The sequence below is a fragment of the Carassius carassius genome, chromosome 14, assembly GCF_963082965.1.
Source record: "Carassius carassius chromosome 14, fCarCar2.1, whole genome shotgun sequence".
NCBI lineage: Eukaryota > Metazoa > Chordata > Actinopteri > Cypriniformes > Cyprinidae > Carassius > Carassius carassius.
Genome location: NC_081768.1, coordinates 8,867,867 through 8,895,351, shown reverse-complemented (window position 1 = coordinate 8,895,351; position 27,485 = coordinate 8,867,867). Strand labels below are relative to the sequence as shown.

General features: G+C 39.2%; 1 protein-coding gene across 3 annotated transcripts in view; it reads right to left on the bottom strand.

Annotated features, from left to right (window-relative positions):
* Window positions 1-27,485, bottom strand: part of map3k4 (mitogen-activated protein kinase kinase kinase 4) — a 38,023-nt gene that overhangs the window by 5,591 nt on the left and 4,947 nt on the right. For 2 of the 3 annotated variants that reach the window (XM_059565939.1, XM_059565940.1), the window contains exons 2-19: window positions 15,356-15,531; window positions 13,276-14,588; window positions 11,801-12,058; window positions 10,452-10,604; window positions 9,502-9,659; window positions 9,220-9,336; window positions 8,529-8,628; window positions 8,363-8,446; window positions 7,997-8,266; window positions 7,026-7,175; window positions 6,481-6,642; window positions 5,752-5,885; window positions 5,055-5,133; window positions 4,894-4,972; window positions 4,592-4,691; window positions 4,122-4,253; window positions 1,134-1,234; window positions 972-1,052 (exon numbers count right to left, since the gene is read on the bottom strand). In XM_059565939.1, coding sequence (XP_059421922.1) covers window positions 972-1,052; window positions 1,134-1,234; window positions 4,122-4,253; window positions 4,592-4,691; window positions 4,894-4,972; window positions 5,055-5,133; window positions 5,752-5,885; window positions 6,481-6,642; window positions 7,026-7,175; window positions 7,997-8,266; window positions 8,363-8,446; window positions 8,529-8,628; window positions 9,220-9,336; window positions 9,502-9,659; window positions 10,452-10,604; window positions 11,801-12,058; window positions 13,276-14,588; window positions 15,356-15,531 — 3,647 coding nt within the window. The remainder of the gene's footprint in view (window positions 1-971; window positions 1,053-1,133; window positions 1,235-4,121; window positions 4,254-4,591; window positions 4,692-4,893; window positions 4,973-5,054; window positions 5,134-5,751; window positions 5,886-6,480; window positions 6,643-7,025; window positions 7,176-7,996; window positions 8,267-8,362; window positions 8,447-8,528; window positions 8,629-9,219; window positions 9,337-9,501; window positions 9,660-10,451; window positions 10,605-11,800; window positions 12,059-13,275; window positions 14,589-15,355; window positions 15,532-27,485) is intronic. The other variant, XM_059565941.1, reaches the window with a different exon arrangement.

Genomic DNA, 27,485 nt, shown 5'->3' with positions numbered 1-27,485 from the left:
CTCGCTCTCTCTCTCTTTGCATGTGTGAGAAACAGCGCTATCAGTAAAGCGACGGAGAGTCGAGAGCCTTCACACAGAGTTTACAGAGCGTCAAATACAGATGCGCTCTGCATCCATTGAGATGAACTGAAAAGTACAGATCGCTTGATGGAGAAAGAACTCTGAAGCGCTTAGTCGGTGCTCAGCGAGTAAAAACGTGCTAATCTTATAATAGCCTTGAACACACACACACACACAGGCGAGTAAAATCTAAGAACTTATTAGCCAATGGCTTACAAAAGCCAGTGATTTACTCGCAATGTAGAGGGTTGCACAGCACCAGTACGAATGATTGCGTGTGTAAATTAGTCATACCGTCTCTATATTATTGTAATTAGCCTAGTTCCTTCAAAAGTAGAAAAATATGCTATAATAAGTTTTGAGATTCTAAGCTACTTTAGTGAAAAATCTCAGGACAGCGCTGACAATTAGTTTCTGCGTTCCTCTGTGCGTGCAATCTTCACAGCTACTGTTTATATGAGTGTTTGTGCCACAGTGCAGCTGCGCGAACATGGTAGCTCGATATCATAATACACATCCAATTATCTAATCGTTTGAATTTCCAAACCATAAAACAAATACAACTGACAAAGGTTAGTGAAGACGCAAGGCTCACCGCTCGTGCGCCATGACTATTTATGTGTTGAACCGAAATAACCGACATGGGAAAATTACGTCGGTTAGAGGTTCTGAATTTTGATTACTTTTCGATGAATCGTCCAGCCCTAATTAAATGTTTTAGTTAAAATATACACTACAGTTTGAATGTTTGGGGTTGGTGTGAATTTTTTAAATGTTTTTATTGTCAAGGCAAAAATATTATCAAAACTACAGTAAAAACTGTAATATTGATAAATATATTACAATATAAATGTATAAACTAATGTATTCCTGTGATGGCAAAGCTGCATTTTGAGCATCATTTATTTTACCTTTTGACTGGCTGATGAAGTTGCGGAGCTCCCAGCTGCGACGGGCGGTAATGTTGGGGTCTGCTTTAGGATACGAGGGCTCTGGAAATACAAGAGAAAACTTAGTGCAAAGTGTCATTTTTTTATTAAACATACTCTCTAGGTCAAGTAATGCATCAATACCTTCCCTGTCCTCTGTCGGGCTGGAGTGGCGACTGAGGGATTTAAACTGCAGCTCCGCCGGCACAGATGACAGACGGTCGTTCTCATGGACACTAGAGACCCTGTGTGGCAGAAGAGAGTCAAATATTACATACAGTCACCACCTTCATTCAGACAAACAGGTTGAGACACACTACATGCAGTAAGTAAAATGAAACATGTTAGATATGATGAGTATGCTTCACAACGCAACACATAATGAAGCTAGCTCTATTCAAGCACAGCAGTGTTAATAATTACAATAAGCTCTTTCAAACCATATACAATGACCCCTGCTTCTGATAAAAGTTAATGAACAAGTTATCTGTCAACTACTCTTTAAGCTATTAATATTGCTTGACATCCTATATGTGACCCTGGACCACAAAACCGTTCATAAGGGTCAATTTCTCAAAATTGACTTTTAAAAAATTAATAAGCTGAATTAATAAGCTTTCCTTTGATGTATGGTTTGTTAGGATTGGACAATACTTGGCAGAGATACAACTCTTTGAATATCTGGAATCTGTGCAACAAAAAAAAAATCAATGTATAATTACTAATCAAATATTAGGTTTTTATATATTTACGGTACGAAATTTACAAAATATCTTCATGGAACATGAGCTTTACTTAAAATCCTAATGATTTTTGGTATAAAAGAAAAATCGATAATTTTGAAAAAGATTTTTGGCCTATTACTACAAATATACCCCAGCGACTTAAGACTGGTTTTGTGGTCCAGGGTCACATATATGAATTGTTTATTCTGATTATTACTGCAAGCAACAAGGCACTCATGCATTACAGTGATTTTACCACAGTTAAGGGAGATTAGCCTCTCCACGTGATGTTGTGCCTAACTGTGGTAGAATCACTGTAACATGCAACCTCATTCTTTTCTTGCTGTCATAATAAGGAGAATGTGTTGAGTGGCACAATGGATTTTGGGAGTTATATCAAATATATCACTACTGATTAGGATCATACATTTTTATTTACTAATGAACAATCCCATGTAGTGGTAGATGTGAGCTGATCCTTAAACAGGACTTTGAGATCTTTATGTACTTAGATCAACGTGTATTTTTGTTACAGTGATGTCTCTGATGGCAGCGGCACATTTTAAGCCAATGATGCATGCTAATGCATGCCTCAGCAGAAGCTATTAATACGGAAGCACTGGACAGTGGACACTATGAAAGTTGGAAAGATCACAGTTCACCAAACACATTTATCATTCAAGCAAATCATTTGCTAAGGGCTCATACAGTATTGAAGTGCACAGCAATGTGTACTCAAGACCATTGTTGTGGGCTGATTATATATCCAAACTAGCTGGCAAGGAGTTTGAGAAGGAGCACTACATCACTTTCATGTACTGTACTTAATGGTTTACACTTAAAGAGGTCACATCATACTCTTTTCTTTTTTTTATTATTTGAAATATTTTCTTATTATTTTAAATAATGTTTTTGTGTAATAATTCAGTTGTTAATAACTATGTTCACCCTCTTCCTGACACTGAATTGAATTTAACAGTTAATTTACTGCCAAGTCTTTTATGCCCCATTTCCTTGTGAAATGAAATACAGCATCAGTGTATTTTTCTGCACTTACACAAGAGCTGCAGTTTTGTGTCTAATGTCATTTGTGCTGCCTCATGCAGATAAATGTGTCCAAGCAGTGTGAACACAACCACCCTAAAAATCTATTTTCTCTGTGTTTGAGCAGCTTTAGTAACAACGTCTTGTAAACTATATAGGTGTTTTGTAATTGGATGTAAACATTCTTAATTTTCTGCCAACATGAGATCCAATGAGGACACATGATGTTTTTTTATAGTAACGCCCCACCAAATACACAAAAACCAGCAGAGAGGGGCGGGGTGAGGAGTAACTCATTATCATTTAAAGAGACATGCACCAAAATGGCTTGCTGTGAACTGGTTTTTGACAAGGTGAAAAGTGTTTAGTTTTACTCAACCAGTGAGGAATTTTAACCAAAGTATTCTTCAGACATTTCATGAAGACCTCATAGAGAGTCACAAAAGAATCATACCAACTTGTGGAAAATGGGGATCCGATGTCCCCTTTGATATTGGAATCCTTTAAGTATATGCAGAGCAGTAGGTGCTACATCCAGGGTTTTCTTTAGTACTATTGTAGTTTTTATTGGTATTTTGAATTTGTTTTTATTTTTATATTTCCCATTTTCAATTTTTTTTTCTGTGTGTGTAAAAAATAATTGTAATTTTTATTATTTTGTAATGCCTATATAGTTTCTTTATTTTTATTGCAGTTTTAGTTCAAGTTAACCTAAATTAAAATGATACATTTTATAACATTTATTTCAGCTAATCCTTACTGTATTTAAATTAAATACAGTAAATGTTTTTTATGGGTTTAAGTTAACAATAATCATCCCGCTACATATTGCAAAAGGTTTAGCGAACATTCACACATTTTTCAAAGCATTGCTGACACTTAAATATAACTGGCCATTATTAATATCTTTGCTTTCAGACACAGGAAATGCAAAAAGTATTTCAGAAAGTTATTTTTGCAGTTTCAAAAATATATATTTTTGTAATGAGCTGTTGATATAAAGGTTGTGGCAATATGTTTTTTTAGGGCACCTCTCAGTAGTTCAAGGAAATTTAATTCCTGATGATATGACCCCTTTAATTTCACAACATCCTGTGTAAAAACAGCATTACTCAGAAAATGCATATTTTACTCATGGGTGAGAAAACAGAACATTTTACTTTTTACTGAAAGAGCTGCCTATTCCAAGTTTTCCGGTACCCATCATCCTCTTGTTGGCATAAAACATTTAGAATACATTTAAAATTTTTGCCAATTCACTCAAACCCTATGAGAAATGCTGTTCTAACAAGGATGCAATGCTTAGCATGTTGAAAATGTTGCAGAGCTCCGTCTGGGGTTGAGAATGGGTGGTCCTGACTACCTGGTGTCATTTGGCACGCCGCCAGATTTGGATTTGGTGGCATGGCTGTGTTCCCCTGGGGGTAATGGAGGGGCGGGACGGGGACCTGGGGGACACAACTGGGGGCGTAGATCACACGGGAGACTCCGAGAGCTGTGGTGGAAAAACAGACTGACGGCCTCAGCATTCTGATTTGGATGATGGGTGCATGTGTGAAAGTGTTTGTTAAATAAGGCACAGCTTTACATGTTCTAAATGTCAGCATTCAAACACAAAACACAACACACACCCGGTATGAAGCTCTATGTTGCAGCACAGATAGTGGTTAAAGCACTAATATAAAACTACAGCATTAAAAGCAGAATAAATCTCTTAATTAAACCCTCCTCCAGTTTAAACAGAACACGAGGGCATGCATAAGATGTACATTTGCAGAAGTATTATAATGGCACGAAGATGTGCTACTGGTGAAGACCCAGGACATGACTTACCTGAAAGCCTCAGAATGAGATGCAGGGATAAAGAGGTATGGGTTTGGAGGATCGCTGTGGCAACGGGGAACTTTGACAGGTCGAGGGCTGTTTCGTGGGGCTGATGGAAGATTTAGAATTTTATTAATTTACTGTTAAACCCTTACCAATTGCCTTAAAAAATTATTTTTGTGAAAAGCAATTTTCAGTTAATTGTTTCAGTTAATTGTTTTAAATTAATCAAATATTTAAAACTATGTAAATTGCATAAGCTAAGAGCATAAACAGAGAACTTTAACACCGCAGAGAAAGAGAGCACTTACCAAAGTACATACTACTGACTGGACTGTGCGGTTTACCGATAACATGCCCTATACATTCATTCATCAGAGCTTGCAAACTCTATAAGACACAAGATTAACAACTATAAACTCAATTGCAATTGCAAAACAGATATTAAAACAACAGGGCATGGAAATCTCACCAGAAAGTCATCTTCTGGCAAGGCTGATATAAACGCAGCCTCAATCGCTTGAAGGAAATCAAAGCCTTGCGTCGCCCACCTAAAGATTAAATAAAAATGTAAAAATGTGAAAGCTTGTTAAAAGAACAAGGTGCTAATATCGTTTATTGGGAAAGAAGCTAGAAATGTTTTCTTTGAACATTAGCATCTCTGTAGGATGAAACACTTGCTCTGCTCCAAAGACCCGAAGAGCTTCCTAAAGAGACGGCATTTTGAGGCAACACAGATACAATCCTGCTTCAAAATGTAGGCAGCATGAAAATGCATAGTCCCCAGAAAACTTTTTTAGCACTGCATGCATCCTTTACAGAAAATGCAATCCTGTAATGCACTGAAACAAGTCTAAGAAGCATTCTATCTAAGATGAAGACATAGCATCAATAATAATAAAAAAAAAATACATTTACTCAAAACTTGTGTTTGTACTATGTTTTCTAATGCTTATTCGAACACTGTTCTGTATTGAAGCAAAGTCTTTTTATAATCAACTGAGAGGGGATAACGTTCCTTGACAAGTGCATGAATGTAAGTGCATAAGTGGGGCATTTCAAATCATTACTTTTTCATGTTTTAAAGTTAAGATGCCCTAGAAAATAGCTGCCTTTGTAGGACATAGACTGCATAACACCCTCTTTGTTTTGGAACAGAGCCTACTCACCTTGGACGAGTGCCTCTTCCGCTTTCACACTTCGTGAGGACAAAGTTCATCCACTTGCGTGCAAAAGCGATGTAACGCTCCCCTATCCGCCGCCTGAACTCTCCAGACATCAGCCTCACAACCTCTTTATGATACTGCAGGAAAGCAAAAAACATATGCTGAACTGATAAACTCACGAACAATCCTTATGCGTTTGCCGCCTTCAGACTTGACACTGTATCCTTAACATGTTTTTTTCCCCTTTGAACTTCTTTAGTTCTGTGATGTTAGCTTGAAAGTAAACAAGGAACATCTGCACACTGCCTAAAAAATGAGGCAGATAAATAAAAATACCATAAATATATCAAAACTAAATTTTAGAATAGTGATATGCATTGCTAAGAATTAATTTGGACAACTTCAAAGGCGATTTTCTCAGTATTTAGATTTTTTTGCATCCTCAGATTCCAGATTTTCAAATAGTTGTATCTCAGCTAAATATTATCAGATACTAATAAACTACACATCAATGCAAAGCTCATTTATTCAGCTTTCAGATGCTGCTAACTGGTTTTGTGGTCCAGGGTCACATATAGTTAAATGTAGGGCAGAACTTAATTTTGTCCATTGGGAAGTGATCAGATTGCAGAATTGGATTGCTGTTGGCTAATTCTGGTGCAATTTTGATTTCATGGTGACTTTAAGGTGCTGTGAAGCATTCATATACACAGAATCCTGTCAGGTTCGGACCTCAAATGCAAAGTTGTAGCCCTGGATCATGGCCTCTCTGTAATACTGCTGTAGTGTGGCTTTCTCTGTCTCCTCCACCTCAGCCTCAAACTCTGAGGTGAACATGTAATCCACACGGTCGATCGCGGTGTTGATCTTGATGCACAGTTGGAGAGCTTCATTCTGAAAGGATAAAAAATGTTTTTTTTAAATAGCAGCTCAAACCAAAATTGCTTTGCAAACATCCGGTTTGCTGATGTGCCATTTATATGTTTTCATATCATCACATAATGTAACTGTATGTCTATGGAGCAAAACCGAAAGTCTCTGCGTTCCTTAAACCCGGGATTTCCATGCGTATTTTTAATGAGTGAAGACTGAACTTCATCTACTCCATCTGTATGCTACATCAGGGTTGAGTGACACAGATTGAAACCCAAGCTTGATGTGATTTGAAAGTGGTTCTCCACAAACTCCAGTGACAGTCAGAAAACAAGTACACATCAGCTGATATGTCAGAAACTGGTACCACAAAATATATATTTTTTAGGTTTAGTTTGCATCACCTTGAGCTGCTCCAGGGCGGAAACAATGAGCTGTTGGCTGGATGTCTGCTCTCGGCTGAGGGTGAGAAGTTCTTCCATGGACTGCTGGAAGGCTTTCCGTTGTGTCACCAGGTGGGCCGACTGCATCACAACCAGCAACAGATTGTCCACCTAGGAAACATATATGACATATTAGAAGCTTTAATGAATGGGTAACTTGTAGACTGAGATCCTAAAATCCTAAACCTAAAAATTTTAAAACATACTTTTTTCTTCAGAGACAGAATAATAAAATGTGCAATATAAACTAAATACAATATGAAAAAAAAATGTTTTCTATTGAATAGTTTTAAAATTGAATTTATAACAGTGATGGCAAAGCTGAATTTTCAGCAGCTATTACACCAGTCTCACAGGATCCTCCAGAAATCATTATAATTCATTCATATCATTATAATGATAACTTGGTTTTAAGTTATCAATTATTACTGGTGCTCAATTTTTAATAATGGTTATTATTATCAGTGATGTACACAGTTTTTGCTGCTTAATATTTTTGATTTTATTGTCACATCTGATTAAGGTAATGAGTCCTTTCAAAGAAAAAAGTCATTAATTTATTTTTGAAATCTTACCCAAAAGATATATTCAATATAGATTAAATATAGATGAGAAATCATTTCTGAAGGATCATGTGATGAAGTCTGGAGTAATGGCTTAAATAAAAATTAATTTAAATCGTAATATTATTGTATTATTAAAATAAACTTTCATTTTAATACTATTTAAATTGTAATATTCCAAAATATTACCGTTTTACTCTATTTTTGATCAAATAAATACAGCCTTTATGAGAAAAATGTAAAATACATAATCTTAAACACTCCAGACTTTTGATATGTAAAGAACAACTTTTTGAGGAAGTGACTCATTTCTGTGCACTAACAGCACTGAATAGATAAACTGAGAAGACCACACGCCTAGCTTCATACCTTCATGGCCCGTAATGTGTCCACAGTCTCCATCTGAGGTACTAGTTTGAGCACAGTGCCATCCCACTCGGTCCAGGCACCATCGGTGCTCGAGTCCCCAACTCCATGTTTGCTAATGAGCAGATAGGCCTCATCTTCTGGGATCTCGTCTGGTTCTTTCGAGCAGTCCTTTCCAGCTGCTGCATTCAACAGCTGTAAGATGACTAGCCGCTGCTCCATCAGATCACAAGGGACGAACACCTGGAGCTCCTCCAGTCCTGGGATTTGGACCTAAGAAAAGGGACACACAATGACAAAAGTTATTAAGCACATGTAGAGCATCTATCTATAGCAGACTATCATTAATATAGAGGAACGTCTTAATACTTTGACATAATCCTTGGACTTCAGTGCTTGGAGGAGAGCGGGAACTCCACTGGTTAACCTGAATTCTGCAGCAATCTCAAGATCCTGAATAGAAGTTAAGAAGAATGTTAAAATTGTCCATCACAGTGACACACCACAGTGCAAACATAGTGCCAAGTGAACTCACCTTGCGCAGCATCTTGGCAAAGCCTAATGCTTTAGATGCTCTCTCCCTGGCTTCGTGGAAGAGCTCTTTGAGCGAGCGACTCGTCTCAATCACCGAACGTCTGCAGGGAAAGAAAAAACAGGGATAAAGGGTAAATGCTTAAAAAATTTAATCAGTCAGTAAGCTTTTTAGAAAGTGTTAAAAATATTACAATAGAATAGTGAATAGTTATTCTTCAGAAATCATTCTAATATTCAAGTTGGTGCTCAAGAAACAATTTCTTAGTATTATCAGTGTTGAAATCAGATATTTTGCATAACATTGTGGTATCCGTGATCCTTTTTTTTAGGATTCTTTGATGAATACATAGATTAAAAAGAACAGCATTTTTTAATAGACCATTTGGAACACAAAAAAACTCTTTACTGTCACTTTTGATCAATTAAATGTTTCTTTGCAGACTAAAATGAATATTTTCAGATAGATATTAGACCTACATTTGTGTTTGACATTAACGGCACCAAACAGAATTGGATTCTAATCTCATTCTATTCTCTCTATATCCCTAACTGTTCTACAGTTTTAGATAAACAAACATTTTGGCTAGAATGAATAAGACCGATCTGATGACATAGCATTGAACACATGTTCCACAGGCTTTGATAAGTCTAGCACTGTGTTTATTACTCATTAACTGTTGTCTCAGACACACCTGATTTCATCGGAGGCAGTGCTGTCATCCGCACACTCCCAGAACTCATTGCCACTCTTCTGAAGACCTGCATCCAGAAAGTCTCCAGTGGATTTTAGCAGCATGCCAGCAATATCACTAGAAAAGACAAACCAGTAGTGATGCTTTTTGTGCATTGTACTTTGATATGTAATTCTAACCATTTTTTTTTTTTTTTTTCATCAGTTAAAAAATACCTTCATAATGCTTTTCTATGGTACAAATGAAACCGCTAGGGCACAGAGTAAAAGACTAAAGACTAACCAAAAGAGTTTCCCAGACTGGGCTTCTCCTCCCCGGATGTATGGAGTGATGACTTTGGTGAAATTCCACTCCTCCTCCAGCAGGTTCTTCAGGCTGTGGGAGGCTTGAGGCAGCTGCTGTAACATCTGGATCCAGCTGCGCATGTAGTCAAAGTACACCTGCATGCACAGACACAGAAAATACTTATTGTCTGATCACTTTCTTTAAATGCAGCTCTTGAAGATCACTGCTGATGTTTGCTGGATAATTCTAAAACACAATTGTGACGAGTGGGGCGGGGCCGTGAGACGTGGGAACAGAGCGAGTCTCGAGTCCCACGGAGGAGATGGAAGGATATAAAACTGGAGCGACGACAGTGAAGGACAAGAGAGGACCAGGCCTGGGTTTTAGTTTGTGTTTGCTTTTTATTTGTGCGCGACAGTTGTCCGCGAGGGGCTGTTGCGCTGTTTTGTGTTTATTTTGTTATTAAAGTCTTTATTTGATTGTCCGCCGGTTCCCGCCTCCTTCTTCCCGATGATTATGGAGATTTTATTGTTACAACAATGAAACAGTGTAAGGATAAATCTTATTTTTAGATTTATTTTTATTTTTTATTTTATGATGCAAAAAGCAGAACTGGGCAAAAATCTCTGGTAAAGATTAACAGCCATCAAACACAAAGAACCACTCCCATCGAGTGACTCACAATGAAATAACTGTACCATTAACATCTCATTATCACTAATATCCTCATTTGTGATGATTACAGGCAGTCATGCATATTTATTACTACATACACATCAGACTCACACCATCATGCAGAATCTGGGTCATATAGGGTTGTTTATTGAAATTTAGTGTAGCAAGATTGACTTCCTCAATGAGTCAATATCTCTTGGTCATGAATGTAAATGTAATTAAACAAGAAAGCCTGTGAATAAGATTACAACACCAGTCAGTCCTAATCCCACCTCTAGCATTTTGTGCAGATCCTCCTCAAACTCGTCGATGTTGGCGTTGGTCTGCAGACCCTGGGGGTCAGTGACGACGCCTCGTAGCATAAACTGGTAGTACTGTTTCATCAGGAGACCTCCTTTAAGAACCTCTTTACACTCACGCACCAACTACAACACACACAAATTCACAAGTCAGCCATTTTTGATGTATGTTGAATGTGTGAACAGCTTTTATGAGTTTATGAGTCTTGACGAGAGCCAAACACAATTTCTTCATAAGGCATAACATTTCAAAACAGAATAAAGAAAGTAAAATGTATAACAAAAACACTACACTAAAAAAATCTAAGTCATACAAAAAAAAAAAAAAAAGATGCAACTATAATGACAGACTCTTATGTTGGCTTCATCAAAGAATAATAAATAAAACTAAAATAAATATAACTACATATAAATATAAAAAATACATGAAAAAAATAGTATTGTGAAATATTATTGCAATTTAAAATTAGAGATTTCTATTTTAATATTTTATTTTCTACGTTCATTACTATGATGGCAAAGATTAATTTTTAGCATCATTACTCCAGTCTTCAATGTCACATGGTGCTTCAGAAATCATTTTAACATGTCTTATTATCAATGTTGAAAACAGTTGTGGTGCTTAATGTTTTTATACATACCGTAATTCCTCAAATAAAAGCCGGGGCCTTTATTTACCTGAACTGCAGAAGGTAACAGGCTTTTATTTGAAGCAGGCTTTTATTAGAGGCAGGCCTTTATTTCTAATTCCATCTGTTTGATAAGTAATTGTTTTAAATAACCCGTTTTAAATTAAAAGCGATAGCGGTCCAGTGGACAGAGATCATAACATTAGCACAGAATCAATCACCAAAAGAACCAGTTTGGTTCAGACGCGCTCTGTGTCAGTCTGCTTCACGCTGAATCACGCATGCGCGGTATCATCAGCTCCTCGGTTCTCGAATCGGACGCATCCAACAGAAACGCTTCTCGGTTCAGTACTGGTGATCCGAAAACCGATGCAACCGGTTCTTGACTCGAGAACGAGAAACGCTCCGGCAGTGGGCGTGTAAGTTCGTTATCTGGCTCTGCTGCACAAATTCCCCCCCGGCCTTTATTTGTCCGTGTTGACCACGCCCCCGGCCACTATCAGAGGCCCAGCGTTTATTTGACTACCGGTTTTTATTTGAGGAATATATATATATATATATATATGCAATTTATTTAAAATAGAAATCTCTTGTAACATCGTAAATATCTTCACTATCACTTTTGATTAATTTGAGCCCCAAATGTTAGAACGGCACTGTTTATACAACATGTAGGTATATGCAAGTAATGACCTGCTTGATGCTGAGCAGGGACGGTTCCCCTGCAGGCCTTTGCTCAAGGCGCAGTTTGAGGCACTCGTGAATAACATTTAGCAGCACACGGCAAAGCACCAAGAAGGCCGGCCGGAATGAGGGCAGGTCCATGTCCACAAGATCCTTCCATGATACTCGTCCCGACTCCGCCTCCTCCTCCACCTGACCGGACACGGGACGAGATAGCTCTGGAAGGTAGTCACAGTGCTGCAAAGAATAACCCGGGACCGCTGACAACTAACAGGAACAGAGCAATGAGAACACGGACATTGAAATTCAGTACATGATTGTGGTTATCAACATAAAACAGAAAAGACTGACCATGAAATATTGCAGAAATACAGTTATGTAGAATGAAAGACAGTACACTGACACCCATCTCTTTGCTAATTTCTTGCAAATGACAATTCAGCATTTTTTCACCTTCATGTTGTTCCAAACTTATACAACTTTTTTTTGTTGGCAGAACACAGACGAGTTTCTGAAGCATTTCCTGGCTGCTATTTTCAATATATTCAAACAAAATGAAGAATGAAACTGTCAGGCTCCAAAATGACAAAACACAGCACCATAAAAATGTTCAACACACCTAACATTCCTAAAATGTGATGTTGAAAAAAAAAAATAATAATAATATTAATTCTAAATGCGTTTTTGGTCTTACTATAGTGATTCTTCCATGCATATGTTGTTTTTGTATATGTTTTGACCTTAAAATAATTAAAATGTGTTTAATCAATCTCGTTCTTCCAATAAAAAGACTGACTTTTCTCCGGTGACGTATGCTGGATTTCTCAAAACAATTAGTTCGCATAAACACCCCCCATTTCTAACAATGCACTGCAGACCTGCATTTAGATTTGCTTTCATCCAATCAACAACCAAAGAAATGAAATTAGTTTAATGAAACAAAAATGAGTTTTCCTCCGATGTGTTTCACTACTCAGAAGATCTATTGTTACTTCAGTCACATCGCAACTATCACTTAAAATGCTAACTTCCATTAAAATAAATTACAAATAAAAATGAAAAAGTATTCCTGCCGGTTCATAAAACTGATGGAATGATTCATTCAACTTATCTACTTCTCTGACTCAGTGACCCATTTGCGGAGGTAAACAGCTCACTGGATGTACACAGAATCATTTATATGATGACGTTTTGACCTTTTGGAGCTTGAAGATCTAGTTCTAATCTATAGCAACTGCATGTAAGAGCAACCAGTACAGTTCCTCTTTTGTGCTCAAAAGAAGCAGAAAAGTCACAGTTCTGGAACAAAATGAAGGTGAGGTAATGATAAAAGTATTCTCATTTTTTGGCTGAACTAAACCTTCTCAGCTTCTCATTCTTTCCAACCTTCCATGAAGCCAAAAGGAATGTTTTCCCATTTCCTCCAATATTCCACATGTTCACAGCCAAACTAACGTTCTGCCAACACTCAGTTGCTTTCTCACCTCTTGAGTGGGCATGTGACTCAACAGAGCAGTTCTGGACCTCTGCAGCGAGCGGTCCATCAGCTTGTGAAGTCTGAGGATCAGTTTACGCAGTCCCATCTGCTTAAGTGCCTTATCCACAAAGGGCCTGTAAATGGCAGTGGGACAGTAGCAGGTCTCGTTGTCCCGTGGGAGGAACTCCTCCTCTGAAAGGAGGCGTGAAAACTTTGGCGTGGAGCAAGGCGACTGCTCCCCGTCACTGGTTGCCTCACTCAAGGTCCTTTCGTCCCCGTCATTGTCGGCAGTGAAGGTAGCAGTGGACTCGGTCTCATCCTCATCCCCCTCATCGTCCTCATTGCCACGGGAGCAGCGAGGCGAGGGGATCTCGAAGATGGGCCAGCCGATTCGGGAAAGGTCCCTGAGGCCCAACACGGTGCCCATCACGCGCAGCTTCTGGTTCAGGTCCTGAGTGATGTTGAGCCACAAGCAGAGCGCCTGCACCCTGCCCTGGAAGTCTCGAGCCGCATACTTTTCGTAGTCCTTCTGCAAGGTTTGCAGCGATGGGTACAGAGCCTCCACCGACTCTAACAGCGACATGACCCGCTTCACTTGATCGAAAGCTACTCGCTGCCTTTGCAGGTGCTCCCGGGACTCCAGCACTGAAGAAAACGGAGCAGCGGCGTCGATTTCTCCCCAGGATGTGGAGCAGGTGCTAAAACTAAATGGATCATTCCTGCAATTGGTTTCGCCAGGACAGAAGTTGTTATCCTCAACTAAGACGATGCTCTCAAGCACAGCTAAGCTGCTATAGTCCACTTTGAAATGCAGAACCTCGTTGATGATGTCAGGTATGGCTTGGCGGGCAGTGTACAGGTACAGGTCCTGCTCCGCGACATTACGGCGGGCGTGCCAGGCCTGCAACTCCAACCAGATGACCTCTTTGTTCTGGCCCATAATGGCCGTGTTATCCAGGCCTCGCTGCTCCTTTTCTTTCTTCTTGGATGACATGGAGGTAAGCTTAAGCAGAAGCCGCAGAGTCTCAAAGAATTTAAGGCGGTCTGCTGGACAGTCTGTGCGTGAGGTCTGCCGGTGGGGGCGAACAGGCAACATGCCCAGGCTCAGGTAGGGCTTGCGGGGATCCATGTTTCTGGAGCCGATGGCAGGATGATCCAGCATGAAGGAGCCCTCGAACGTCTTCTTGCTGTCCCGCTCGTTGGAGCGCTGGTTGAAGCGTTGTTTCTTTTCTTGCTTGTAGCTATGCTCTTCAGGAGGTTCGGCTGATCTGGCTCCTTCACGTTCTCGTTGAGACAACGGGCTGGAGGAACACGGCTTCTCTGTTGATGAAAGATATGAACGTTAGTGACAGAGACAACCCATTTATCACAATGAGGTTACACAAAAAAAAGTCACATTTCTATATATATTTAGTCTGCTTTTTTCTGCAATTTACCTATTTTATTATTTACAAGCAATACAAGAGAATAATAAAAGGGTAACAATAATACCTGGCCCAGACCTGTTTGGCATCTAACAGCACATACAGTTGCTGATGAATGTACAGGATGACAACTAACTGCATGATGTAGCTTATTAGAATGCACTTTTATGCAACTTAAATTTAAGATATGAGGGCAGAAGTGCCCCTGGATGGGGTTTGTCTTATATTTATATCATACAACATAGGCAGCAATATAACAAAAGCAAAAATAGAATTGCAAACATGATACTGATTTTATACAACAGTTTAATAAACAACAAGCTAATATTTTGTTACATTTTATATAGAAAATGGTTTTGCTTAATTTCCCAAACAAAGCAACAGCCGAACTTAATATGGTTGACTATTATTTTTATTAGTTATCACCAACTTTGCTCAGTTGTTGCAGCCCTAGTTATTATTCCTCCATAAAATATTATAAATATTATAAATTAAATGTCACTGCACAGGGCTGGAGGTACTGCAGTATTTTATTTTATTTTTTTCATTCAACATGATCTTAAGCTCTTGAACGTCACTCCAGAATGATGGCTGTGCACCACTGACATCACTGGGGACCTAACACCATATGTTTCAGAAATTTGCAAAGTTAAGGGCTCTCACCTTTGCTCTTTGACCCCTGGACGCTTCTCTGGTGTTTGTTGGACATGCGTTTTATCTGCCGAGAGGTGCGGGGAGGGGAGGTGCTATAGAGAGTCTCCTCTTCCTGGCTGGGCTCGTCCCAAGGCTCATCCACATCAGTGTTCTGCTGGGGCACATCTTTGGATGAGTCCTTGAGCCTGAATAGAAATCACAACAATCCAAAAAATGTGTATGGAGCAGAAACGTGCACCATTGAGCAAAACAAAGCAAAACCACATTTTTGTTATCAAAATAGAAGAATTTAAGAAAATAAATCCACAGCAAGGTCTAGAAGCACGTAATAAGGGTCTTTCCATTTTAAAAAGGATCACAAATTGGAAGAGGAAATTCATCACATAGACAATGAAATGAACAAAAAAGGACTTCTTTGCTAACTCGTGCAAAACTCACCATCATGCTGAGACAAACTGTGCATGTAGGTGTATTTGGACACGTGCATGTCTCTGTGTGTGTGGGAGGAAAATGATATTGATACAGGGCCAATGTCAGGCTATGGAGAAAGGGATCACTTTCACAGTAGGGACAGACTTTGGTTGAGTTAATCTGTGATTCCACTCACAAAGACCACTCAGAGTCAATCAGAGTCATCCATCTGCCCCTCACACATACATAAATTCACCCACAGTCCCCAGGGAGTCTCCAGTCAGCCCAAATGTCCCCCAGACACCTGCTGCAGGGTATTGTGGTCCTCGTGCCGGAACATTCAGACACAGCCCGCCTAACACCCTGCACCCCACCGCTGCAGCCACTTAACATATGGATACCACCCCAAGACACATAATTTACGTTTAGCTGACTCACATCACTTGAGCATCATTTATTATGGTAGCACAATTTGGGGGTGAAAAAAAATCTAATTGTGACTTTTCTGCTAAAAAAAAAAATACTTATTTGAAAGTAAAACTAAATAAATGGAATACTAATATTTATCATCTTAGTTTCTTTATTTTCAAACTTAATAATGACTTTCTGCTTGAAAACATTTAAAGCTTCTCTTTTGTTGACAACAGTCAGTTTATAACTGCTTCTTATTACAAGTTTGGGAGGATTGTTGGCACGATGCATTCCCAAATGCGACTCAAACTCAAAGTGCATGAAAAGATGTTCATGAGGAGCAAGATTTTCTGCAAATCAAGCCATTTTTTTAGACACTAAAAAAAACACCAGGTTATGAGCTTCTAAAGTTTAAAACGCCACATTGCAACTCTCCAAATATACAGTTAGGAGTGTCATGATAAAAACATTTTGCTGGACGATAAATTGTCCAAGAATTTATCGTGATAAACGATAATATTGTTGTTCTAAGACCAGTTTCAACTAATATAATGATAATGGCATAACGCAGGTACACCTTTTCAAAGATCAATAAACTTATTTTATTTTATGGCAGATTCAGAGCAAGAAATACCAACATGTTGACACTGTGTGGCTTAAAATGTATAAATTTTGTATGCTATATTATGTTTATATGCCAGTTAGGGATGCTCATATTGACTGTGTAACCGGTAACCGAAAATAAACATTTTGACCGATGAAGGGGCTGTTCACATATCGCGTCTTTTGGGCGCTCAAGTTCGTTATTTTCAATGCTGTATGCGCACTCCTAATGGAAGTGGTGTGATGCGCTCGTTTTTTCCAGGCCCATCCGCACATCTAGTTAAAAACATCTCAGCTTTTCAGAATGACCCAAGCGCTCCAGGTCATGTGAGAAGAACCAACTCAATCAGCTTCCTTCGGGGTGAAATCCCCCGTTGTTTTTGAAAAATGGGGTGCACCCAAACACTGCAGAGTTTTTTTACTTTTCTTTGTAAATAAATCTTGTAGTAGTTACAGCAAGGGTTTTTTGGTGGTGGAAATCCATTACTGAAATTTCCAAAGCGCTTTGGAAAGGAGGAGAAAACGATGCCAGTGGATGTGTGTGTTAGGGCTGCACGATATTGAGAAAAAATGACATTGCGATATTTTCTTTTTCTGCTATATATATTGCGATATGAAATCTAATCAAATTTTTTTTTACAAACAAAAATGGGGTGAGCACACTTACATTCTCATTTTAAATGATTTAAATATCGACACTATCGTGTCAAATGATTAATATGCACGAGGGAGAGAGAGTAAGACAGCGCTCGTGTTGTTTGTAGACAGTGAGCGTGTGAACGGGGCTCGCTCGCTCTCTCTCAAATTCAAATGGGCTTTATTGGCATGACTGTGGAACAGCACAATGTTGCCAAAGCAATAAACAGTGAACAAGTTATACAGATATATATATACAGATATGTAGATTAAAAAAAAACACTATTCATGTCAATATTGTACATATATAATCACATAACACACACACAAAAAAAAACAATAGTGAATACAGGGTAAATATTTACAGAGAGTATTGCTAAAGAACAGGGGTTTAGTCTTTGTCCATCATGATGTGACAGGAGGACACATACTGCGTTGCGAGCTGGACACACTTCTCTTTCTCTTCCAAAATATAACCGAGCTTGTCTATGTCGCTTACTTGCCTGAATTCAGGCACAATTTGAGCTATTTGGGTAAAGTTCATATTTGCTGCAGTGTGTGAGGAAGTGCAGCTCGTCCTCTACGAGTCCCTCTGTGCAGTGAGGACACAGTCGGAGATCTCTCTCTCTCCAGCTGTGTTTGTGTGGCCCGTCTCCACACACAGACGGTGATCACTCAGACGATACTTCATCAGGAGCTTTCTCTTACTATAGTCTTTAATTTTCATCAAGTAAGGTGCCAATTGATAGCCAGTCTTTAATCTATAGAAGTATTTTAATTTGTTAATTTGGTCTACTTTGATCTGCCAATCATGAATGTATTCTTCCTGGGTTAGTTTTCCAATTTCTTTAGAAGATTGAAAGACTTTTGCGTGTCTTAATTGAATGGTTGAGCTGAGTTGGTGTTTTTCCACTAAATAGTGCATAGGGTCACTCTCTGGGTGTCCTGTCCTGTACATAAGAGTGCAGTGATGATAATCATCTGTCCGTGTGTCTGATAGATGGAACCAGAACTTGGCTGTTCTCTTCTGGATTTCTGCTAGAAGAGGGAATCTGCCCAGTTCTGTCCTGCAGCCGAGACTAGGGGCGTTTCTGTGAAGTCCCAGGATGTTCTTGCAGAACTCCAGGTGGAACATTTCAGTGGGTCTTTTATCCCAAGATATGTAGTTTAATTTAAATTTGGGGCCCCAGATCTGACAACCGTATAGAAGAATTGGTTTGATGATGCTGTCGAAGATTTTTAGCCATAATTTAATAGGTGGGTTGAATTTGAACAAAGATTTTCTAATAGTGTAATAAGCCCTGCGTGCCTTATCAGTCAGATGTTTTATTGCCAGATCAAATTGACCAGATGAGATAGTGAGACCCAAATAATTATAACACGTGACATGATTAAGAAGTGTTCCCCCGATTGGGAAACTATATTTTTTGTCAGTCAGTAAGCCGAGGTTTTTTCTGAAAGATGATAATTTTGGATTTCTCCATGTTTATTGGTAAGGCCCAGTCTCTACTGTAATCTTCTAAAAGCGAGAGGCTTTGGTGTAGCCCCTCTTCATGAGGTGACAAGAGCAGAAGATCGTCAGCGTACAGGAGACATTTGATTTCTCTGCCCTCGAGGGTCAGACCAGGACAAGAGGACTTCTCAAGTGCTGATGCCAGTTCATTAATATAGATATTAAACAGAGTCGGGCTCAGGCTACAGCCTTGACACACTCCTTTGTTCTGACTGAAATAATCAGTCCGTCTGTCGTTGATCTTGACACAGCATTTGTTCCTGTTGTATATGTCCTTTATGATGTCATATGTCTTTCCTCCTATTCCGCTTTGAATCAGTTTTAGAAAAAGTCCATTGTGCCATACTGAATCAAAGGCTTTTTTAAAATCAATGAAGCAGCCAAAAAAATTTCCTTGTTTTGTTTGATGAACATATTTTTCTATGAGTGTGTAAATGTGATTTGAAGTTCTCTGTTTTGGCATAAATCCAATTTGACAATTGTTTAATATCCTGTGTTCTTTGATGAACTGAGTTAATCTGTCATTGATGATGGAGCAGAATAGTTTTCCGAGGTTACTGCTCACTGTGATGCCTCTATAATTATTTGGGTCATACTTCTCACCTTGTTTAAAAATCGGGGTTATCACGTTCTCTTTCCAGATCTCAGGAAAGTGTCCAGATTTTAATAAGAGATTGAATAATGTTAGGATAGCAAGTCTCAGTTTGGGGCTGCTGTGTTTCAGCATTTCATTAGAAATTCCATCTAAGCCACTTGATTTCTTATTTTTGAGGGATTTCATCTTCTATTTCAGTTCAGTTAATTCTATGGGCTTGTCTAAATGATTTAGCCGGTCTTTTCTCGTGTATTCCAGGTTATTTAGTTGGGAGGTCAGATGATTTTGGGCGAGGGTTGGTTCGTTTACAGAATACAGTTTTCTGAAATGTTCAGTCCAGATGTTTGGGTCATAGATGGGAAGGTGTTTGGCCTCTTTGGATTTATCTAAATTATTCCATAAATCCCAAAAATGATTTTGATCGATTGCTTCTTCAATTTTGTTTATTTTAATTTTTATGTGGTCAGTTTTCTTCTGTATTAATAGCGACTTGTATAGTTTAAGCGTTTCTTGATATGTGGCTCGTATTTGTTGGTTTGCAGGGTGTCTGTGTTTTTTATTTGATAATGATCTTAATTCTTTTCTTAGTTTTTGGCAATCTTTATCAAACCAAGCATCTTTAGCGATTTCTTTTTTACATCGGTAATTTTTTCTTTTTCTGAGGGCTTTTCTGACCACTGTAGAAAAGATTTGAGTTAACTGTTCAGTTGCTAAGTTGATACTTCTCTTCTCTTCACTAAATGTAGTCAGGATAAATGAGTCTATCATGTTCTCAGCGTGGGTGCTGTGGAGCGCAGCTTCATACTGGGCAGGACTGTCTTTATTCCATATAAATTTGGGGGGGGACGGATATAATTGAACTTTCTGTTCTGAAGATGGCAGATGATTCCCTGACCTGTTGAGACTGAGGACTATGTGACTGTGGTCTGATAATGGCAGCTGTGGCATCACTGTGAAATAGTTGATCTGACTCTGGTCTATATCTGTGATGGCGTAATCTACTGTGCTGTTGCCCAGATGTGAGCAGTATGTATATCGGCCCAGAGAGTCACCCTTCATTCTGCCATTCACTATGTACAGGCCCAGGCTTTTGCAGAGCTGCAGGACTTGTTTTCCATGTCTGTTAATTGTGTTGTCATAATTCTGGCGTGTTTTGATAAAACCTTTTTGCTGATGATGAAGTGAACTTTTTATATATTTGTCCTCATCAGAGCTGATGTAGTCCTGTTCATTCCCCGTTCTGGCGTTCAGATCCCCCATTAATAGAACTGAACCTATAGACTGGAAGTAATTGATCTCTGATTGTAGGGTTGAGAAGATGTCTTCATTATAATAAGGCGACTCATATGGGGGGATATATGTGGAACACAGGTACAGGTCCTCATCTAAACACAAAATCTCTTTTTGAATTTTTATCCAAATGTGTGTTTTTCCCTTTTTCATGGGCTGAATATACTGCCACAGATGGTCTTTAAACCAGACTATGATTCCTCCTGAATCTCTTCCGTTTCTAACATCAGGCTGTTTGATTGAGGGGATGCGCAGCTCGCTGTAGTTTGAAGGGGGTAGGTTTTAGAGTCTAAACGACTTCATGTCTCAAGTAAAATAATTATGTCTGAACTATGAACAGTGTTAATAAAATCACAATTATTACTTTTCTCTCCAAAAGCTGAAGAGAACATCCCTTGAATATTATAACTAGTTATTTTAAACGATGACATTGGGAAGTATTGCATTTACCAGAATAATTTATGAGTTCATGACCAAATCATGTTTTAAAATATAAATTCATCAATAATAAAAAAAAAAAAAAATGGAGTATAGAGGATATATATATATATATATATATATATATATATATATATATATATATATATATATATATATATATATATATATATATATATATAATGGGTGAATGAGTTTTACAATTGTCAAATTTGAAAGTAAACAAGTAGAAATAAGTGAAATAAAAGTAATTAAGAAGTAATGATCATTTTTAACTCCAGACACACTGTAAGTAGTTAAGCTAGTATGTTATCACAGATAATTTTCAGCATGTTTTTGATCTGGATAAGGTCTCCGGAGTCTGTTCTAGCTGGTCCTGCTGCTATAGCAGCGTAGCTGTCTGACTGAAGCACTCTTACCCTCTCCTCGTGATCACCGAGCGTCTTCGGAGGGGGACGCAGGGCTGTCTCCTTGATGCTCTTAGCAATTCTCATTCCCTCTCGATGGATGTGGATGTGGTCATATAGATGCTCATGGGTGATGCGCTGATGGTCAGCTATGTGGACATTTGTCATTAAAGCACAGATTCCAGCTATCTTCTCATTGATGGAGTTGATGATGTTTTGTGGCACGTCTCTGCAAGGTAGAAGGGTCGAGATGATGATTTTGGCTCTGGGGTAGATCCTGTTAGCTTTTTGCACTACGTTGGTCAGGGCTTTAGTGTCATATATATATTTCTAGCACTGAGGTCGTTTGTCCCGGTGTGGAGAATGATGTGTGATGGTGCACCGAACCCACCGTCTCGCAGCAGCCTCACAGCTGAGTGTGACGTGGGACACCAGAACTTCTTCACAGATCTCCCCGGAAACAGTCGTCTGGGGTCGAGATGATGGCCGTTGGAATCACAGAGTATTATGATGTTGTCTTGACTTTTCTGTTCTCTGCTGGTGCTCCTGAATGGTGCTGGTGTTCTAGCAGGTGGAGGACTCTGTGTTCTGCTGCTGGTCTCTTTCCTCTTGAGCTTGTGAGAGGTTGCAGGAGTGAAGGAGCTCTGAGACGGTGAGCTGACACACTGCTGCTGTTGAGTTGTGTTTGTGCTGTGTGTTTGGGTGCTGACAATCTCTTGGTGTTGTCTTGTGTGTAGCTGGTTTCTGGTCTCCTCCAGCAGTCTCTCCAGTGTGTGGCTGTGTTGTTCTCTTCTGGCCAGCTCTTCTCTCACCCTCCTCAGCTCTTGGTGCAGCTCTTGATTGTCCTCCTCCAGTTGTTTGGGGGAAGTCGTGGCCTAATGGTTAGAGAGTCGAACTCCCAATCGAAAGGTTGTGAGTTCGAGTCCCGGGCCGGCAGGAATTGTGGGTGGGGGGAGTGCAGGTACAGTTCTCTCTCCACCTTCAATACCACGACTTAGGTGCCCTTGAGCAAGGCATCGAACCCCCAACTGCTCCCCGGGCGCCGCAGCATAAATGGCTGCCCACTGCTCCGGGAGTATGCTCACAGTGTGTGTGTGTGTTCACTGCTCTGTGTGTGTGTGCATTTCGGATGGGTTAAATGCAGAGCACAAATTCTGAGTATGGGTCACCATACTTGGCTGAATGTCACTTCACTCACTTCACTCACTTCACTCACTTGTTTTACAGCAGAGCAGAGCTGCTGTATTTGTTGCACACTGTGGTGGCTGGTCAGGTTTAGCAGATGATGGAGGCTGTTGGTAGTTTCCTCTTTAAACAGACAGAAGTCTCTCGCTCTCTCTCTCTCTCACGCACGCGCTCTCTCTCTCTCTCTCTCTCTCTCTCGCACTCTCTCCCGCTCTCTCTCTCTCTATCTCTCTCTCGCGCGCGCGTGCGTGCGTCAAGGGCCGGGGAGCAGCTGGCTCGTACAGTTAATGAGTAACGGATCAACTACGACAGCCTAAATCGCACATCCTGCGATGTGACTATCGTGGATTCGTACATCGCGATATCGATGCTTAAACGACACATCGTGCAGCCCAAGTGTGTGTGTGTTAACTCACTGGGCGCGTAGACACACGCCTACAGACATTTTTAGCTGAGCAAGCCAAACGAAGTGATCAAAATATGCTACGCGGTATTAAAATAAAGCAGTAGTGCAAGTACAATGCAATATCACTTGCGACACAAACATCCACAAGCAAATGAAAGGCGCTTCCCAAAGCTGGCCACTCTAACGAGACGTTATCTTTTTATTCCCGGGACATCTGTGAAATCGGAGAGAGTGTTTTCTACCGCGGGGTATCCACAGGCTGCGCTCCAGACTAACCCCACATCATGACAGGTTACATTTTTTAAATAAAAATCTAAAAAAGAAATTATCGCGACCGGAAAAATTTATCAAGCTCTTAGCCAGTTGCCTATTTCCTCTCTCATTCAGTAGAAAATGTGGTTTACACCCGGTAATGCATAGAAAAAATAAATAAATACCGTCATACACCGTGAAACAGGTATAATTTTGGAAAATAGGTTATGGTTGCTATTGCTAGCCTCTCTGAAATCACCTACGCTACCTTTAAAAGAACACCTTTTTTTTTTAAAAAAATAGGCTAATTTTCCAACTCCCCTAGAGTTGAGTTTTACCATTTTTTAATCCATTCAACCGATCTCCGGGTCTGGCGGTAGCACTTTAGCTGTAGCTTAGCATAGATCATTAAATCTGATTAGACCGTTAGCATCTCACTCAAAAATGACCAAAGAGCTTCTATATATATTTTTTTTTTTTCTATCTTTTCTATTTTTCTTATTTAAAACTTAAATCTTTCATAGTTACATCATGTACTAAGACCGATTGGAAAATGAAAAGTTGTGATTTTCTAGGCTGCTATGGCTAGGAACTAGGGATGGGACGGTATGAAAATTTAATATCACGATTATAGTGACTAAAATTATCACGATTATCAATATTATCACGGTTTTGTTGAAACGAGATGAAAGTGTTCAAAAATAGTTGATGCTCACACTGAAAACATTTCAGCAAGTTTTATATTTAATAATCAACAAACAACTAATAAAACAAGCAACTCTATGCATTTAATTTAAAGAAAGATTAAATTCTGTGGCATTTCCTTCCTTACAATGAAAAGTGTAGAAGCATAGAAAAGCATAGAAAAGTCACTGACTTTCGCCATTCCTTCTCGAAAAAAAACAAAAAAAACATTGTGCGCTGCGCTTGCGTCAGACTGTTGCTGGCTGGACATGATTTAATAGTGAGTTATTAAAACCGCGATAATCAAACACGGTTTTAATGATAATTCATTTTTAAACGATATTACTAACCTTCAGCACATTTTATCACGGTTATCAATAAAACCGGTTATCGTCCCATCCCTACTAGGAACTATACTGTCATTCCAGCGTAATAATCAAGAAACTTTGCTGCTATACCACAGGTGCAGCAGGCGCAGTGATATTACTAAGTGCCTGAAAATAGTATTTTTAGGCACTTTGGTCATCATTCAGGTGAGGTCCGCTACACTTATGAAAGTTACAAAAGTTATTTAGTCAAGAATAGTGAGCGATCTTTTGCTATTTTATTAACATTAAAGTACAGGAAGCAACACTAGGATTATGCAACAGACATTATTAGAGATGTAACAATCACTGCTTTGACGATAAATCATGATAAAATTTTATCATTATTTTAATTATCATTAAAACCATATTAGATTACCGCGATTTGAACAACTCGGGATAAATAAATACTGTCCAGCATAAAGCACCGTTTTCAGTAATAGTCTCAAGTGCACAAAGCATGCAGAGTAGTTTCATTTTGAGTCAAAACAGGTTGGAAAAGCTGGGAGGTTTTAAAAGAGTGCTAAGGGAATTATTAAAATTAATATATGAATGAATTATATGAATGTACCTCTGAAGGTTCTGACTGAAAAAATTAGATGCCATTCTGTTGTCAACTTTGCTCCATGTAACGTTAATACTAAAGGAAGTGTGTTCTTAATAGCAATGCTGTTTTGTCCACGGAGGTTATGGAAACTGTAATTCAGCTTTTCCATAAGCTCCACCTGCTGTCAGAGAGTGGATTTACAGAGAATTATATTTACACTCAAGTGGTGGTCACACTGCACTTTTCGTTCCATTGACTTCCATTCATATGCATGCGAATGCGTCAGACCGGAAAAGCAGGCTCATGCGAAAAATTTTGCATTTCGCTGCGTTCGAAAGTTCAAGTTTGGTGAACTCTGACCTGCGAATTCGCATCACGTGAAGTTGTGTGACCAGTAGATGATCGATACGTCGCTGCGTGTCCTCTCTGTACAGAAATTAAAAAATGAAGCAAGTGCTAATTTTAGCCGTAGTGCAGCATCCTATTTTATATAATACATATTTAAAATACAATAAAAAAAGAAGCTGCATGGTTCGCAGTGTCAATGGAAACGGGAACAGATGGTACATTTGAATGAGGACACGTTCTATAATTTTTTTTTTATTGTTTTGTGTGTATATATTTATAGATAGAGAGATACAGAGTACAATATAATAAGACGCTTTCGACGCCGTCGCAAAAGACACAGTAAAAGCACAGATTAATCCATGTTGTGATAACTGAGGGGAAACCGTTATATCTTGCTCCCGCCCATATTCGCAGCGGCGTCCGAAATAATTTCGCACGTTCAAAGGCTAGTGTGACCGCCCCTTCAGTCTGTGTGCAACTTCTGTCTGGCCAAAAACGGAGCGAATTTGCATGCCCTGCTGTAAATTTTGACCAGTTGATGAAAAACAAGCTTATGTGGATTCTACACATTTAAACAACTCGGATAAGTTGCCATTGCCAAATCCACATATCAGAATGATTTCTGAAGGTTTATGTGACTGAAATCAGACTGAAAATGTAACTTCGTCATCACGGAGATAAACTACATTTTTAAATACTGAAATACAAACATTTTCTTTCTTTTGATTTTGGGGCAAAATATGACATGGATATTTCTTAACATTTTTCTTCACCCTGTATTTGCTATTTTCCCTTCGGTCACAAAAACACAAAAATCCAGTATAAAATTTCAAAAGAAAAATGGAAATGTAATGAAGTTTAAATTAAATTGTTTTTTTTTTTTTTTTTTTTTTTTCAAAGGACGTTTACAGACATGGCATAAACCTAAAAAAACACCATGCCACATACAATATGGAACAAACAGTAAGCCATGCCACAAACTTACGTAACTTTGACATAAGACCTTACGAGCAAATCTATGCTACTGCTGGCATTTGCAAACACACATTCTCACACTTCCTTCTCTAACACGCAGATGACATCGCTGCTGAGCCACCGGCTGATTGAGTCTGCACTGCAAGACACATGAAGACCTGACTGGGCACTATCAGTCACCACTGACACAAAGGTCACCAAAGACAGACACACGCACAAATATTTCTCACTTCCCCTTATTATCAATAATGAAAATAATAGGGCTGTGCAAAAAATCGAATGTGATTTTCATGCACATCTCATCAGTAAAGATGCTCCTGTAATTAGAAGTATATCTCGTGCGTTCAGATCAGGGTTGCCAGGTTTTCACAACAAATTCTGCCCAGTTGCTTCTCAAAACTAGTCCAAAACTAGCCCAATCGCGCTTTCAGAAGGTTCCCCGATAAAAAATTGCTTCCCAGGGTTAAAATATAAGTTTTTTAGCTGGGTTGCCTTGGTAAAATACGCATTTTAGGGGCTAAATATCACGTTATCTGTATTGGGGTCGCTTTGACCCGCGGACATGAAAAACAACCACAGACTTGGCAACACCGGTTGGCATTTACTACACTGAGCCGTAATTCACTGACAATCTACACAAAATCGATGTTAAAATCGCAGGCGATTCTTTGTCGATTTTGAAAACGATTTTGTGTTAGTTGTCGGTAGACTACGGCTCTGTGTAGTAACTGCCGCTCCACCTGAACCAGTGTTGCCAAGTCTGCGATTGTTTTTCATGTCCGCGGTTTGATCAACCCCAACACCAATAACGTGATATTTAGCCCCTAAAATGCGAATTTTAACAGGGCAAGCCTTCCAAAAAATGTATATTTTAATTTTTATCGGGGAATCTCCCGGAAACGCAATTGGGCTAGTTTTGGACAAGTTTTAAGAAGCAACTGGGCAAGATTTGTTGTGAAAACCTGGCAACCACGATCTGAACGCACGTGCTGGAGATATACTTCTAATCACAGGAGCATCTTTACTGATGAGATGCGCATGAAAATCGCATTTGATTTTTTGCACAGCCCTAG